This window comes from Annulohypoxylon maeteangense (assembly GCF_022496945.1).
Source record: "Annulohypoxylon maeteangense strain CBS 123835 unplaced genomic scaffold GGS22scaffold_10, whole genome shotgun sequence".
NCBI lineage: Eukaryota > Fungi > Ascomycota > Sordariomycetes > Xylariales > Hypoxylaceae > Annulohypoxylon > Annulohypoxylon maeteangense.
In genome coordinates, this window is record NW_025953257.1 from 1451145 (window position 1) to 1465217 (window position 14073).

General features: G+C 37.9%; 3 protein-coding genes across 3 annotated transcripts; 1 reads left to right on the top strand and 2 right to left on the bottom strand.

Moving 5' to 3' along the window:
• Positions 1-3446: 3446 nt before the first annotated feature.
• Positions 3447-6432, bottom strand: GGS22DRAFT_189623 (cohesin loading factor-domain-containing protein; the record flags this gene model as incomplete). Its single annotated transcript, XM_047964873.1, has 5 exons — positions 3447-4294; positions 4401-4441; positions 4491-5051; positions 5104-5222; positions 5281-6432. 5 exons carry the CDS (start codon positions 6430-6432, stop codon positions 3447-3449), a joined length of 2721 nt encoding a protein of 906 aa, XP_047818327.1.
• Positions 6433-7265: 833 nt separating this feature from the next.
• On the top strand, positions 7266-9280 carry GGS22DRAFT_23998 (AB-hydrolase YheT). The gene is made up of 5 exons (XM_047966582.1): positions 7266-8015; positions 8076-8159; positions 8219-8354; positions 8416-8774; positions 8831-9280. The coding sequence occupies exons 1-5, from the start codon at positions 7458-7460 to the stop codon at positions 8975-8977; spliced, it is 1284 nt and encodes a 427-aa protein (XP_047818328.1). The 5' UTR covers positions 7266-7457; the 3' UTR covers positions 8978-9280.
• Positions 8967-10915, bottom strand: GGS22DRAFT_23996 (RAI1-domain-containing protein). The gene is made up of 9 exons (XM_047966581.1): positions 10656-10915; positions 10327-10569; positions 10236-10267; positions 10148-10175; positions 10085-10092; positions 9914-10029; positions 9688-9858; positions 9333-9632; positions 8967-9280 (listed from the first exon to the last, which is right to left on the bottom strand). Exons 1-9 carry the CDS (start codon positions 10842-10844, stop codon positions 9114-9116), a joined length of 1254 nt encoding a protein of 417 aa, XP_047818329.1. The 5' UTR covers positions 10845-10915; the 3' UTR covers positions 8967-9113.
• Between the last annotated feature and the right edge of the window lie 3158 nt (positions 10916-14073).

The window sequence follows — 14073 nt, forward strand, 5'->3', positions numbered from 1 at the left end:
TCCTTCTCAATTCCCGGCTTCTTGTACATAGATAGTCAGTTTGTTTATGGCCTCCCCTTCCTCATTGCGATATCTACATCAATAAGTTGCGGGAAATGATCCGAAAAGGGTTTCTCACCCGCTGCCTCCTCATCCAGGGGACCATAATAACCCATGACATGTGGACGAAAATGGAAGTAAATCCCATTCGGAGATACAAAAAAAGTTGGACGTCTAGAACCTTGTTTCGGCCGGTTGGATAGCCTTGTTCTTACTCCTGTTTCCGCCGTTTTCTTACACTAACTCACTCGGATCTTACTTATTACTTAGTTACCTACCTACTTACTTCCTTCTTACTTACCTTCTTCTACTTACCTGTGTCCACGTTCGTCATCCATGTAAGAACGGGACTCATGTACATAATATGCCAGGTAGGCTGACTGCAGGGCCGAAAACCACGTTGCACGACGCGGTCAGCTATTACGGTACATGTCTCGAAAAATGCTATGGCATGCGTCACACCACCTACGGTAGATGAAAGAGCGGGCTTGGAACTATCTTGTCTTTCCTCGCGCCATTCGCTCTACGCCCCTTGTAGGCATGGAATTATATAAGACATACCTACATTGTCATAGTAAGTGATGATAATCCTCCTAAAATACGACAGATGCCGATGAAACCCCGCCGACTACTGAGCAGTCTCAAGCTATTGGTGACAGCAAAGCCAGTTGAGGACCGAGGTACGATAGAATACGTACTATTCTACTACTATTCTACCATTCTACGGAGCACTATTGCAAGTGCACACCACTTCGAGAACCCCTAACTCCGTACTCTGATGGATCTTGGTTCTTGAGCCGTTCCCAATCGCAGGGGGTTATGGGTGTGTATAAGTTGGAAGTGTGGGTTGAGGTGATGACACCATGATGCCTATCTCAGCTATTCCCAGCCATTTTTCGCCAAGGTAGGTAATGTTCACGAACGAGCGATCGAACAACAAAACATCCACACCTTAGGTGCTTAGGGTAGGCTACATACGCTATATGCATGACCCTACCATGCTTACGTCTTATGGTTGTATCTCGCCGAGAAAAAGCACATCTGCTACTGCATAGTACTAGGTAGGTATGCATAGTATGCATTATATGCAGTATACCCCCCCATCGCCCCCACCAACCACTACCGTGCGTCCCCAGAAAAGAGAGAAAGAGGTGATACATACATCGTATATCTCAACCGGGCAAATAAAGGAACGACCCACGACCCACGACCCACGCCCACACGGTCACGAACTAGTAAGGCCCCATAGAGTAAGAGTATAATACACACAACCACCACTATATACTAGCAGACTAGGTACCTTGGGTACCTACATAGCAACATACATACGCCGTAGCAACATAACAACATAACAACATAATAGCCACAACATAACGAAAATCAATAGAATGCAATAAAAGCGCCGAGAGGTCGATGTTGCACTGCGGGGACCCAGGGGACTGGTATATAAATTCGTGCTTTTTGCTTGATTACAACTTGATTACCTGATCACGATCGGGACTTCGAGCCGGCGGAGCGGATTGAGTAGTAGATATGTATACTATGTAGAGAGCAAGAGTGGGTTTTGGAGTTTTTTGGAGTTTTTGGAGGGTCTCGCGTGGGATGCAAAATAGGACCGCATACATACATTAGGGATTACTTACATACATCCATATATGTAACAAGTACTTGGAGCCTTCAATGTCTACATATGGTATACTCTGCGTCGTCATCGTCCTCCACTCAAACTCACTCACGCGCACGCTCTTATAACCCTATGTACATCCTACCTCGACTCAGCTAGACTCAGCTTAACCCAACCCACGGGGCTGGAAATAAGTCCATTGCACGAAAGCGTCATCGCGAACGACGCCAGCGTTTGACTCGTCCGTGGCCGGTTCCGCCCGCAAAACAGAAAAAAAAAGTTGATTAAATAAGAATAATAAATAGATAAATAACTACCTAAATATATACTAGGTACCTATATAAAAATGAGTGAAACATACAAGCACATCATTGCCTATACTCTCTCGTCTTCGGCAGCCCTTCCGAAACCCATCTTCGTGTCTCAGTCGCTCCCACTCCACCTCCCACCCGTGTAACGCCAACGACGCCGGGCGTTCGGTTGGGCTCCCATCAACCATCTCACACCTACGGTACACCTACGCCCACACTTCCTCTCACAGGCAGACAGGTTACGCTTATACTTACGCTTAAAACTAGCCACCTACCTGTCTGTTACATGCATCTACCAAGCTAAGACCTCGGCAGTAGGGCTGGGCTTTCCCTCGTGTCTCCCCAACGTCGACGAAGAATAAGAGGTCGGATTCTATAAGTTCCACAAGCTTAAACGACGACAAAGATGACTGCCTAATAGGGAAGGTTCGGGATCCGAAGCTCCCCTCGCCAAAGGCCTTGCCTCTGCCAGAGGATCTATGTTGATCTTCTGACCCGAATGAATATTTACACTTACTACATAGGCTAATAGACAAATAAATAAAATAAAATAAAACAGGTAAATATAGGTACTTGTAGTTGCTTTTATAAGAAAGGCGACAATCACAAGACAGATACAAATAATACAACCCCGACATAGCAGCAAGATTCTACATAAAAGCCTACCCAAGTCCCGCCACCGCACTTCCACAACAGCGCAGCAGTGGGGCAAAAATGACAAGTGGACAGGGCGCGCAAACGCCCTCGAAATAGGCGTTTGTGCGACGGTGATCTCGTTAATACGAGGTTATGGGACGAGGCGAGGCCGTGTAAAAAAAATGACAAACCCCCTAAAAATCTAAGTAACAAAAAAAATAAGGTCTCTTCAGGTGAGCCGGCTCAATTATGGTTCCCACGCCGGAGAGATTCGAGCACAGATCCGTCGGAACAGGGCCACACCAACAGGGCCACGGCCACCACAGCACAGGGGAGGTGGGCGGGGAGGTCTCGAACGGAGGCTCTTCCCATCATGCTGAGTAACGTTCAACCCGGTCACACTCTACCTAATCTCTTAAAATTTCTCGACTTCGCGCATACATCAGGTAGACAGATCCTGCAGAATAGAAGGAATGAAGGAAAAAACAAAACAAACAGACAAGATCATAATGCCGTGTAGCGTTGGAATCGTATTTTCTTTTCTTTTCTTTTTCTTGTTCTTCTTCTTGTCAAACATTACAGTTGTACCTCTCTCCTCTCGAATGATAAACAGGGGTATATTGTTGTCGAACCGTCCGAGCCGGCCCCAACATATGATCATTTGCTCTCCCTTGTGACCGGAACAAAATCAACGCCCCAATTTCAATGTCAATGTTCAGTACCAACCCGCCGAGCCGTGCGCAAATCCTACAATGCAATGCCATGGTGTTATACATAACGCCCTAGATAGATCCGGGTTTACCGCACTCCGTTGCTACCCCCCCGTCCCCAAATCATTACACGGCTCTCTCATTTCCCATCCCGTCGAATGCTTGCTGTGCATATTGCGTCGCATCTTCCCAAGCTTTTTGCGCGTCCAGACTCTGGCCCTGAACGTCGAAGCTCTGTGCGAGCATGCCGTCAGCCACGCTCATCCAGAGCGTATTGCCACTCCTCTTGGCCTGGTTCGAGGCTGCCTTCGCGCTCTTCAGCGCCTGATCCCCCACGATGTCCTGGAAGAGCTTGGCGCGCATGACGTTGAGCGCGATAGATAATGTCTGTACATTGCCTAAGGACTGCGCGTTGCTTAATGCTGTTGATATGTGCATCTTGACCGCCGTCATCGGGATCGGCGGGTTCGTCTGCACCGCTGCTAACACTAGGTTGTATGCTGTGCGAATCTCTAGGTTCGGGTGATCGGCGCAGAGCGGGCGAAGCTGCTCTAGGAGGTCTAGCGTTAATCGATCGTCCCTATAGTCCGGATGTTGCATGATCCAGATCCGATTGAAAGTAGCCAGTAACGAGACCTCCATCTCGGCCGTTTTCCGACTTCCATTTCTGACGTTGTCGTCATCGAGGCTAAAAATCTCATTGCCGTAGATCATACTAGCCGTCTTCAGATCGCCGGTTCCTTGATGGTATACCCCCGCGAGATATGTCGAATACAACACGACAATACCTTCAAGCGGAGGTTTGACCATACTCTCCAGATGTGTCACACACTGCTTTACTTCACTCCATCGAGTGTGTGTTGCAAGGTGTAAGCCTTGGAGAATGTAGAGATAGCACATCCATTCTTTTTGCCAATCCAATCTCGTGATAGCATCCGTCAGAGAATTAGGAAGTCCTTGAAGTCGAATGCCTGCTGTGAATGGTTAGAAACCGTAGTGTAATACTATATCAGAGTGACATGCCTTTTAATAGCTGGGTTAGTGCTTCTTCCCATAGCTTAAATATTCTCCTATCATTACGAGGAGTTTGATACAAAAGCGCGAGGCCGCTATATGTGTACCTATAGATACTGTCAGCAGAGAAAAGCAGTCGCAGATGAATCAACTTACGTTACGGTGAATGCTTCCAGTTTAGTCCAGAAAGACATGGCTAGGTAGTCGTAAGGGCTATTATCTTGCCCAGGCCTCAGTACAGCCGACGTATCCCGGCTGATTACCAGCGGGTTGCCTTTCCGAATAGGAAGTAGTAGTTCCGCATCTATAGGGGACCACGATTTATCGTTCATGGAGGCATCTATGTGGTCCTGGAGACATTTCGACTTCTGACTGATTACCTGGACCGATTTCTGGTGTAAACTGCAGGCGAGATCAAGCATGAGTGCCAGGATATGGAGTTGCGGAATGTGAAACGAATCCTCGAGCTGATACTTCATAGCTGAAGCGATACAAGCCTGTATACGAACAATAGCATCGTCTTTCATAGTCTTGAGGAGACTTAGACCCTCCAGTAAAGAGGCAGCTACGAATATGGCACGGTCGTTGTTATGGTTAGCTAGGGTAGCGATCGCTTTCAAATTTTCGAGTGCGTGCGTTTCAGCCGGGTTCGCGGACTGAAGATAGATAGAGGTCTTCAAGAAGCGAAACGCGTAAACCCAATGGTAATGCTTCATTCTGTCACGGTGTTAGAAGGTACACGTATAGTAAAGTCTAGTTGACCACCTACACTTCGGCGTCCCGTATCCGACCGTCAACGGCGATCATGGCTGCCTTTACTTTCTGTTGCGCAAAGAGAAGCTTCACCTGAAGGAAATGCATGGCATATTTCAAATCGGCGAATCGATTCTAAATTGGCAGTTAGCATACAGCTGAAAATGTAAGGGGTTATACAATGAGGTATTACTCTTTCGCAAAGGGTAATACCCTTGGTGAGAGCGGTCTCGGCTTCCATCACATTATTGGTTTCCTCGCACAATATGCTAGCATAGCGAAATCGTACTTGGGCTTCTAGTCGCGGCGCCAACTTCGGACTATCCAAAACTACTTCGAGGCAGCCTAGTCCCGTGGCAACGAGCTTCTGGTATTCGTGCAGGCATTGAGCATCGACATTATCCACCATAGGTATCGACTCCTTCCGCGCTTTAGTAAAGAACTCCTCGGCGAGACAGATCAGAAGCGAATTAGTGTCTGCATGATGTGGCACAAGCCCTGGTGTCGGAGCAGGCGATCTAGCTGACGATACGCTCGGGCTTCTCGCCACGCTATGTGTACCCAGTCGAGGGCTTGCGGATATACGGTTGGTATGATCCATTCGTGCGCTTGGATTCGCATGCCTATTATTGAGGGTCGGTGTGAACTGAGGTGGCAATTGGGGAGACTGGACGGGAACCGGCGAACTGACAATATTCTGATGCATAGAACGTTGGTGTTGTTGCTGAGGATGATGTTGAGGTTGCTGTTGCTGTTGCTGATATTGGTGATGTTGGTATTGGTATTGAGGTGGAGGTTGGGATATCGCTTGTGGCGTTACGGGTGTAGGAATTTGCGACGGAGGTTGTTGATAAGAGGGCGAAGGCATAGGCATTGGGGGTGGCATGGGCTGCCAGTCGGCTTGTTGAACGTATTGATGTTGATGGGGAGTTTGTTGGACGGTTTGTTGCATGCCGTGCACCATTTGACCTGGCGCGTTTACACCGTTTTGAGGCAAAGGTTGCAAAGGTTGCAAGGGCCGTTGATCGAAGGAGGGATCGTAGGATTGGAATTGATGGTTCGCATTTTGCGGCGAATGGATTTGTTGGTGGGTATCATGTTGATGTTGGTGATGAGATTGAGGTTGAGGTGGACGCTGAGGTTGATGCTGAGGCTGAGGCTGATGTTGAGACTGAGGATGAGAGTATTGTATAGGCATGAAGACATTAGTCTGATAAAGTTGATATTGAGGGTTTCCCCAGGCGTCATAGCCATTATTAACGTTGTTAACAGGCTGAGGATATTGGTTTTGTTGGCCATTAAACCCTGACCCGTGGCCATGGGGCATAGACCCGCGATATGTCATAATTTCATCGCACTAGGTGCCCTGGTGTCGTGAAAACCATCTCTATCAATTCGTTAATAGTCGACAATCGATTCACCAGCGTCGAATCCGGTACCGGTTCTTAACGTTGATGTCTTGAGTATTGTAAAGTTAAACCGATCACGCGTGCCGCGACGTTGTAGGTTGTAGAATATTTATCACGTGATTCGTCTGAGTGCGGTCCGCACTGACCTTGTTAGGCTTGGCCCACGTGGATTCCTCGAATCTCACATCATCGGAAGGGACGGTGTACCCATTAGAACATCCCAGCTCAATGGGACCAACACATTTTAAGTTTTGCTTATTTTGTAGAATATGCTTGATTTCATCTGTTGATAGCAAAGTAAGGTTAGACATTCTTTAGACTAGGTAAATAGGTATATATTAGCAATTATAACATTGAATTTGTACGAGACTTCATTATCTCATCAGAAAATAAGTTAATACTATTTATAGGTTCAGGATCGACATAAAGATTCCCTGAAATATGGCACAAGGGTATGGTGACTTGTAGTTCGTCGTTGGTGTTAAACATATCCATAAATCTCTAATTCTTGCTAGAGCCTAGTAAGTCTGGTACATATGTATGTAGTTGATAAATTTTCCGAATGGGATGCGCTTGCGGCTCAAGAAAAACTGTACTATTTCTAGAATCTTGATGAAACCTTCTAGGTAAGTATTTGACTTGCCACATACATATATGTTTAATTGCATGTATGGCCTATAACTCGGCACGAGCCGAGGCAAGTGGGGAGTAATTAGAAGCGGCAAGGTCCCCTAAAAATATGAGCCTAGGCTCTGTCTTCATAATAATAAAGTCGTTGTTGCTTCCTTTCGGTATTTTTTTATAAAATTTTTATAGATTTCAGCGCTTTCAATTAACGATTTTATAGATTTTCTTATAATCAATTCAAGCGTAATTGTGCTTTGTTTTCTATTTATAGCCATCCTTAAACAGCTAATCTTTAACAAAAGTAAAATTACTAGGTAGACCGCCAGTCGTTCTAATGGAGTGGTTAGGACGAGCCACCATCGACTTCACAACTCACCCAAAATCTCTAAGCCTACAGGATAAAAATGGCGAAGAAACAAACTTACTCAAGATATGTCAATCGGCTGTTCCGCCGTGCCAGCTGAATCCACTGCTGTTCAACGGACATGCGCAGACGATGTGGACGGCCGCGAAGGGTCACGGTCCGCAGCTGAGGTATAAGCGGCGCATTTTTAAGGCTGATCACACCGAGTTCGATGGCCAATATGCCGTAGACTTTGCTGTCACTGATCCCACCCAGAAAGAGGACGCCGATGCATCTCTACCCCCGCGAACAGCCTATTTCTCCGAGACCGAGCTCGAGGCTATGGGCTCTGATGATGACAGGCCTATGCTCGTAATCCTGCATGGATTGTCGGGAGGCTCGCACGAGGTTTATCTCCGGCACGCGATTGCGCCGTTAATCGACAGTGGTAAATGGGAAGCTTGCGTTGTTATCTCGAGGGGTTGCGCAAATACTAAGATCACTACGGGACTTTTGTATAACGCGCGTGCCACTTGGGACGTTAGACAAGTAAGCCGTTACCTTGATAGTATCTAGTTAATATGACTCGGCTCACTTAAATTTATATAGACTGTCAAGTGGCTTAAGAAGACGTATCCGAACCGGCCATTATTTGGACTAGGCTTCTCTCTAGGTGCTTGCATCATGACAAATGTAAGTAATCCCTAGCTAAGAAAATATCCGGAAGTTGTATTTATGCATTCCTGTTCTAGTACCTCGGCGAGGAGGGTTCTGCCACTCCGCTCAAAGCAGCAGTTGTGGTTGCAAACCCTTGGGCTCTTCATATATCCTCGAAGGTGTTACAGAGCACATTAATAGGACATCACGTCTACCAACGAGTTCTAGGCAGTAAGTTTCGCGAAGTTAATATAATCTGAATCCTGCGAATATGACTAACGCGCATTGTAAGATTCTATGAGAGCCCTGGCAATGAAGCACAAGGATGAGCTTGAGAAGTACACCAACATAGATACGACAACTCTGTTCAGTCATACGTTTTTATACGAGTTTGACAGGGCCTATCAATGTCCCACATGGGGATATCCGACAGAGGATGCTTATTACAGAGATGCATCTAGCTCCGATTCGTTATTGGCTGTGCGCATTCCGCTCCTTGCTATCAACGCTGTAGATGACCCTATCGCCTCGAACTTAAGTATCCCATATGCCGAGGCCTCAACCAACCCGTACACGGTCCTCTGTACTACGTCACTTGGTGGCCATCTAGGCTGGTTTGAGATCGGTGGAGGGCGATGGCATGGGAAACCTGTGAGATATTATTTTTCTTTGACCCGCGTCAACAGTGGTTACTAACATTTGAGTAGATCTGCAACTTCCTTAACCGTATGGCATTTGAGGTAGACTTCACAAGTTTGAAGTCCGAGGTTAACGGAAACCGAGCTTCAGGCAATCCCACTTATGGTACTGATTTCGATCCTCTAAGACGAAAGATGTATGTATTAAATGAATAAGCCAGAGTGAGATTCAGAACATGTCATATAGAAAGCGACCTAGATTTGTGTATGATTCATAATTGGGTATCTAGATATATAGAATGGAATCGGCGTTCCGGGTAGCGAAGAGAACTTGTAAAGATCATCTCAGATACTACTTACTAGCGCTATTCAGACTCAACTTTATGCGCCAGTTGATGAATTCGTCGGTGAGAATTCTTCCATGCCCAACTTCTTCAACTTTGAATACTTCAATTACGCCTGAACGGGCGTCTCTCCTTATTTTCCAGACACCTTCATCATTGATGGTATTTTTTAGCCCTGTAATTATATTAGCGGGTGTACGGATAGGAGTAGGGCACTAATTTCTCACATTCTAGAAAAGCGCTCGCAAAATTAATGCATATGTTCGCATTCCAGCTCCTCACGCCTCGTTTAGCAGCCGTCTCGGGGATCTTAGCCGTTGGGATTTCTTCGAGTTTCGTGAGAATACCCTGTTGTGAGCGGAAGCCAACGATGATCTTGGGGACACCAAGTAAAAATGATTGAATCCAGAACTTCATAAGCTTGCGCTCGAAATTCTGCATGGTCCTGTCATCATTAATTTCGACACTGGTCTTAAGCTCAATCCAGTTTATTGGCGCTCCCTTTTCTGTCGGCTTAGAATCCCAGACTAGATGCCGACGTGAGTACGAAGTAATCAGAACTAATGCACGGTATCAACTTACTACAGTCGACCTCACCTCCCAAACACAAGATTGATTTACCAATCCCAGTACGAACGACAGAACAGTATTGAGCCTTATTGCTGACAACTTCTTTGTCCCTGTTCTCAATGAAGTCTCTATCGACCTCTCCCCAAGGACGTGGCAGACAAGAAAGCGTCTCAAACTTGTATCCTGTAGCAGGGTCAGCTATAATATCATATTAGGTAAGGATTAGGTATGGATTTACCCCAATACGTCATCACATCCGGAGACATCTGGCCTCGTCGTGGCTTTCGTTGGCGTTGTTGATGGTGTTGTTGTTGCATCAAGGCCAGCCCATATTCATGGTTCTCCTCAATGAAGCTATATGGGTAGAATATTAGTATATATGTAAGAGGCAAGGATGGTTTTACCGTACATGCAGCCCTTGAGAAAGTAATCAGCTAAGATCATTCCATGAAATAACATTTGGATCGCGCACCTGGTAAAAGGTAGCATACATCTCGAAGCTAGATCAATATCACATTAGATTCCCACCTTCAACCGATGCTACCAAGGGACCCACATACCCATCTCGGTCTTCAAATGGCGCTGACATGATCTGTGAATGTTAATCGGATTTGCGACAAACTATGCATAATTGACGCTGTTTGTCCATACCTTGGTCATCATGCCACGCCAAGTAACCAACTCCGCGTCGATCTTCTTCCCTTCCTCTTCCTCATGAGCCATGATTGTTTTAAGAAGGCTATCTATGTGCTCGTCCTTGGAACCATCATGTTTGTCGAATTGATCGAATCCTGCAGACAAGTCGGCACCAAGTGCAGGAGGATAGTACCATTGTAACGAGCGATCGTCTAGATGAAATTCACGCTTGTCATCATAGGAAAAACAAGCTATTTCCTAAACATATATATGGATTAGATATATTTTTATATTCAAATGTGCCCCTTGCGAAACAAAATGTATGAATGGAAGTATGAATATACCTTGGGTCGCTTTACAGCTTCACATTCACCATCGAAACGGACAATAGGTTGGATGTTGAATGTGTTTGCCATAGTAGAGAAGACTTTGTAATGTAGCTTAGGTAGGTATATATGATCGACCTGTGCAAGATTTATTGACAAGGTGATCCTTTTCTTAGAAGTCCAATAGTTCCTAGTTGATAACAACATTGAAGGTGTTTAGCAATAAATAACCAGAAGCTCAAGACATGGAAGGTAGGAACACCCAAGCTCCACACCCATGTCCTCCCGATGCAAGGATACCCCACAATATCTGGAGCCTAAGAAAGCACAGACGGCGGACCATAAGGACAAATCCGCTAACCCGCCAATTTAATTAATGTATTAAAAAGTATATTATATAAATATAATGTATAACGAAAATATACTGTGTTTTATAATTTAAAAATTAAAAAGCTTATAAATTATAATACGTATAAATAAATATTTATTAAATAAATATAATAAATTTTTTTATTTTTATAAAAATATTAAAAAAATAAGTATTTATTTAATAATATTATAATAATTATTAATTAAATTAAACTTTATTATATTTAAGTATTTAATAAATAAATAAATATATAATCGTTATTTATTATAATATTAAAAGTTATAATAATAAAAATAAATTAATTTAATTATTTTATTATATTATTTAAATTTTTAATTATATTAAAATAAGTAAAAATTTTTATATTTAAATGTAAAAAAAAAATAACTTAATATATTATTAATTTAAACTTTAAGTTATTATTAATTTAACGATTAATTAAGTAATTTTTCGAAAATAAATAAATAAATAAAAAATATATCGAATATAAAAATAAAAAACTTTAATAATAATTTTTTAATAATAAAAAAAATAACTTTACGATTAACGAATAAAATATTAATCGTTTAATGTTTTTTCTAAAAAAATAAAACTTTATTTAATAAAGTTTTTTCGAATTTAATTTTAATATTTTTTTTTATTAATGTAATTTTTATTTATTTTTATTTTTATTTTTTATAATTATATTTTTATTTTTAATTTAATTTTTTAATAATTATAGTTTTTTATTTCATTTCGTGTTTATTTAAATAATAAACGATTATTTATATATTTTTAATTTTTTTATTATTCGTTTTACGTAAATAATAATATAATTTCGATTTATTTTAATTTAAAATATTTATATATTTTTATATATTATTAAAAACTTTTTAAACGTTATTAAATATAATTTAAATACGTTTTCGATAAAAAACATAGTTTTTTTTTATTTTTATAATTCGAAATAATAATTAAGAAATTAAATTACGATATATTTTTAACGTTAATAAAAATTTATTAAATAAAGTTAATATTATCGTTTATAATATTATTATTATTATTATTATTATAATATAAAAAAAACGTGTTTAAATTAAAATATATAAAATTTAAAAAATAATTATCGTAATTAATTAAATTTTCTTTAAATTTAAAATATACGAAATAATATATATAATTTTATATTAAATTAAAAAACGTTATTTTTAATTAATTACATTTAATTAATTTTTAAAGTTAAATTTATATAAAAAAAATTATAATTTAATATATTATTATATTTAAATAAGTTTTAATTTTTCCGTTTTATATTATTTATAATTAAAAATATTAATATTTTATAAAAAACGTAATTAAATAATATAATTTATATTAAATTTTATTAAAGTTTAATAATATTATTAATAATGTATTATTAAAAAAAATACTTTAAATATATTATATAAAATTATAAATAAATAAACTTATAAAAATTAATATATTTATATAATTTTAATATTTAAAATATTAATTAATATAATATTAATATTATAAAAAATCTTTAAAAATGAAATATTTATTTATATAATGTTTATTATTTTTTAAAATAATTAAAACGATATATTAAATTTATTTATTTATATAATGTTTTATCGTTTATTAATAAGTTTTTTATAATATTTAAGTTTTAATAATTTTAATTATTTATAAATATTATATTTAAAAGTTAATAATTTTTTATTAATTTAAAAATTTAAAGTATTACGGTTTTTACGTAATTTATTATTTCGATTTTTTTTTACGTTTATTAATTAAATAATTTTATTTTTTTAATGCGTTATTAAACCGCTTTTTTCGTTTTTAAAATCGATAATATTAATAAAAAATTAATTAATTTTTCGTTTTTTAATATTTATTTTAAATTTTAACGAATAATTTTTATAAAAAAATATAAAAAAATTTCCGGTAAATACGTAATTATAATTATTATTATATTTTAAAATAATAATTATAATAACGGAGTTTATATTAATAATTAAATTTTAATTATTTAAAAAAGTTTTATTTTAAATAATTAAATTTTATTACGATTTTAATAAAACAACGTTTTAAAAAAATTAAAATTAACGAGTAATTTTATTAAAAATGTTTCGCGTTTTATAAAAAACGAATAATATTTTTATATTAACGATTCGTGTTATATTTATAAAAATAAATAAGTTTTTTTTATTAAACGTAACCGGTTTTTTTCGTATAAATTTTTTTAAACTTTTTTTATTTATATTATTTATTTTTAATTTTAAAAAAAAACCAAGTTATTTTTATCGTAAATTAAAAATATAAAAGTTTAAAAATTTATAATTTATAATAAATAATTCGTTAATAAAGTTAATTTATTAACGTATCGTATAAATTACGAAATATCCGGTTAATATAAAATTTTTTTAAAAAACGTTAATAATAAATTAATAATAAAAATAATTTAATAAAATTTATAATTTTAAAACGTTTTAAAATAAAACTTTTTAAATTTTATTATCGTATTATTTTAAAAATTAATAATAATAAATTAATTTAATTTAAAATTTCTTTTCGTAATATTTAATTTTTTATTAACGATAAAATAAAGTTAAAATTTACATACGAATATACCGGTTAACGCCGTATAAATTAACTTTTCTTATCGTTTTTAAAAAATAAATTATTTAAATTTTTTACCCGTTTTATAAATAAAAATATAATAAAAACCGAAATGTAAAAAATGTAAAAATTACGGGGATTTACCGTAAATTATACGTGTAAAAATATATTAATTCGTTTTTTATATATAATTACGAAAGTTTTAAAAATATTACTTTTAATATAAAGTTTTAATTTATTTTAAAAATTTTTATTTTCTTTAAGTAAATTATTAATAATTATTTATTTATACCCGGTAATATTTATTAATAAAATAATAATATAATATTTTTTTATTAATTAAAACTTTTTAATAAATTTAATGTAATAATTATATTTAAAAGTTTTTTATTAATTAATTTAAAATTAATTTATAATATTAATATTAAGTTAAATTTATAAAGTTAAATATTATTTTAAAAAAAA

Coding starts and splice junctions, on each gene's coding strand:
- GGS22DRAFT_23998 (XM_047966582.1), top strand. CDS start 7,458: ATGGAGTGGTTAGGACGAGCCACCATCGACTTCACAACTCACCCAAAA. Junction 8,016..8,075: donor CCACTTGGGACGTTAGACAA/GTAAGCCGTTAC, acceptor AAATTTATATAG/ACTGTCAAGTGGCTTAAGAA. Junction 8,775..8,830: donor GGCGATGGCATGGGAAACCT/GTGAGATATTAT, acceptor ACATTTGAGTAG/ATCTGCAACTTCCTTAACCG.
- GGS22DRAFT_23996 (XM_047966581.1), bottom strand. CDS start 10,844: ATGTTGTTATCAACTAGGAACTATTGGACTTCTAAGAAAAGGATCACC. Junction 10,570..10,655: donor AAGCTGTAAAGCGACCCAAG/GTATATTCATAC, acceptor ATATATGTTTAG/GAAATAGCTTGTTTTTCCTA. Junction 9,633..9,687: donor GGGAGGTGAGGTCGACTGTA/GTAAGTTGATAC, acceptor GTCGGCATCTAG/TCTGGGATTCTAAGCCGACA.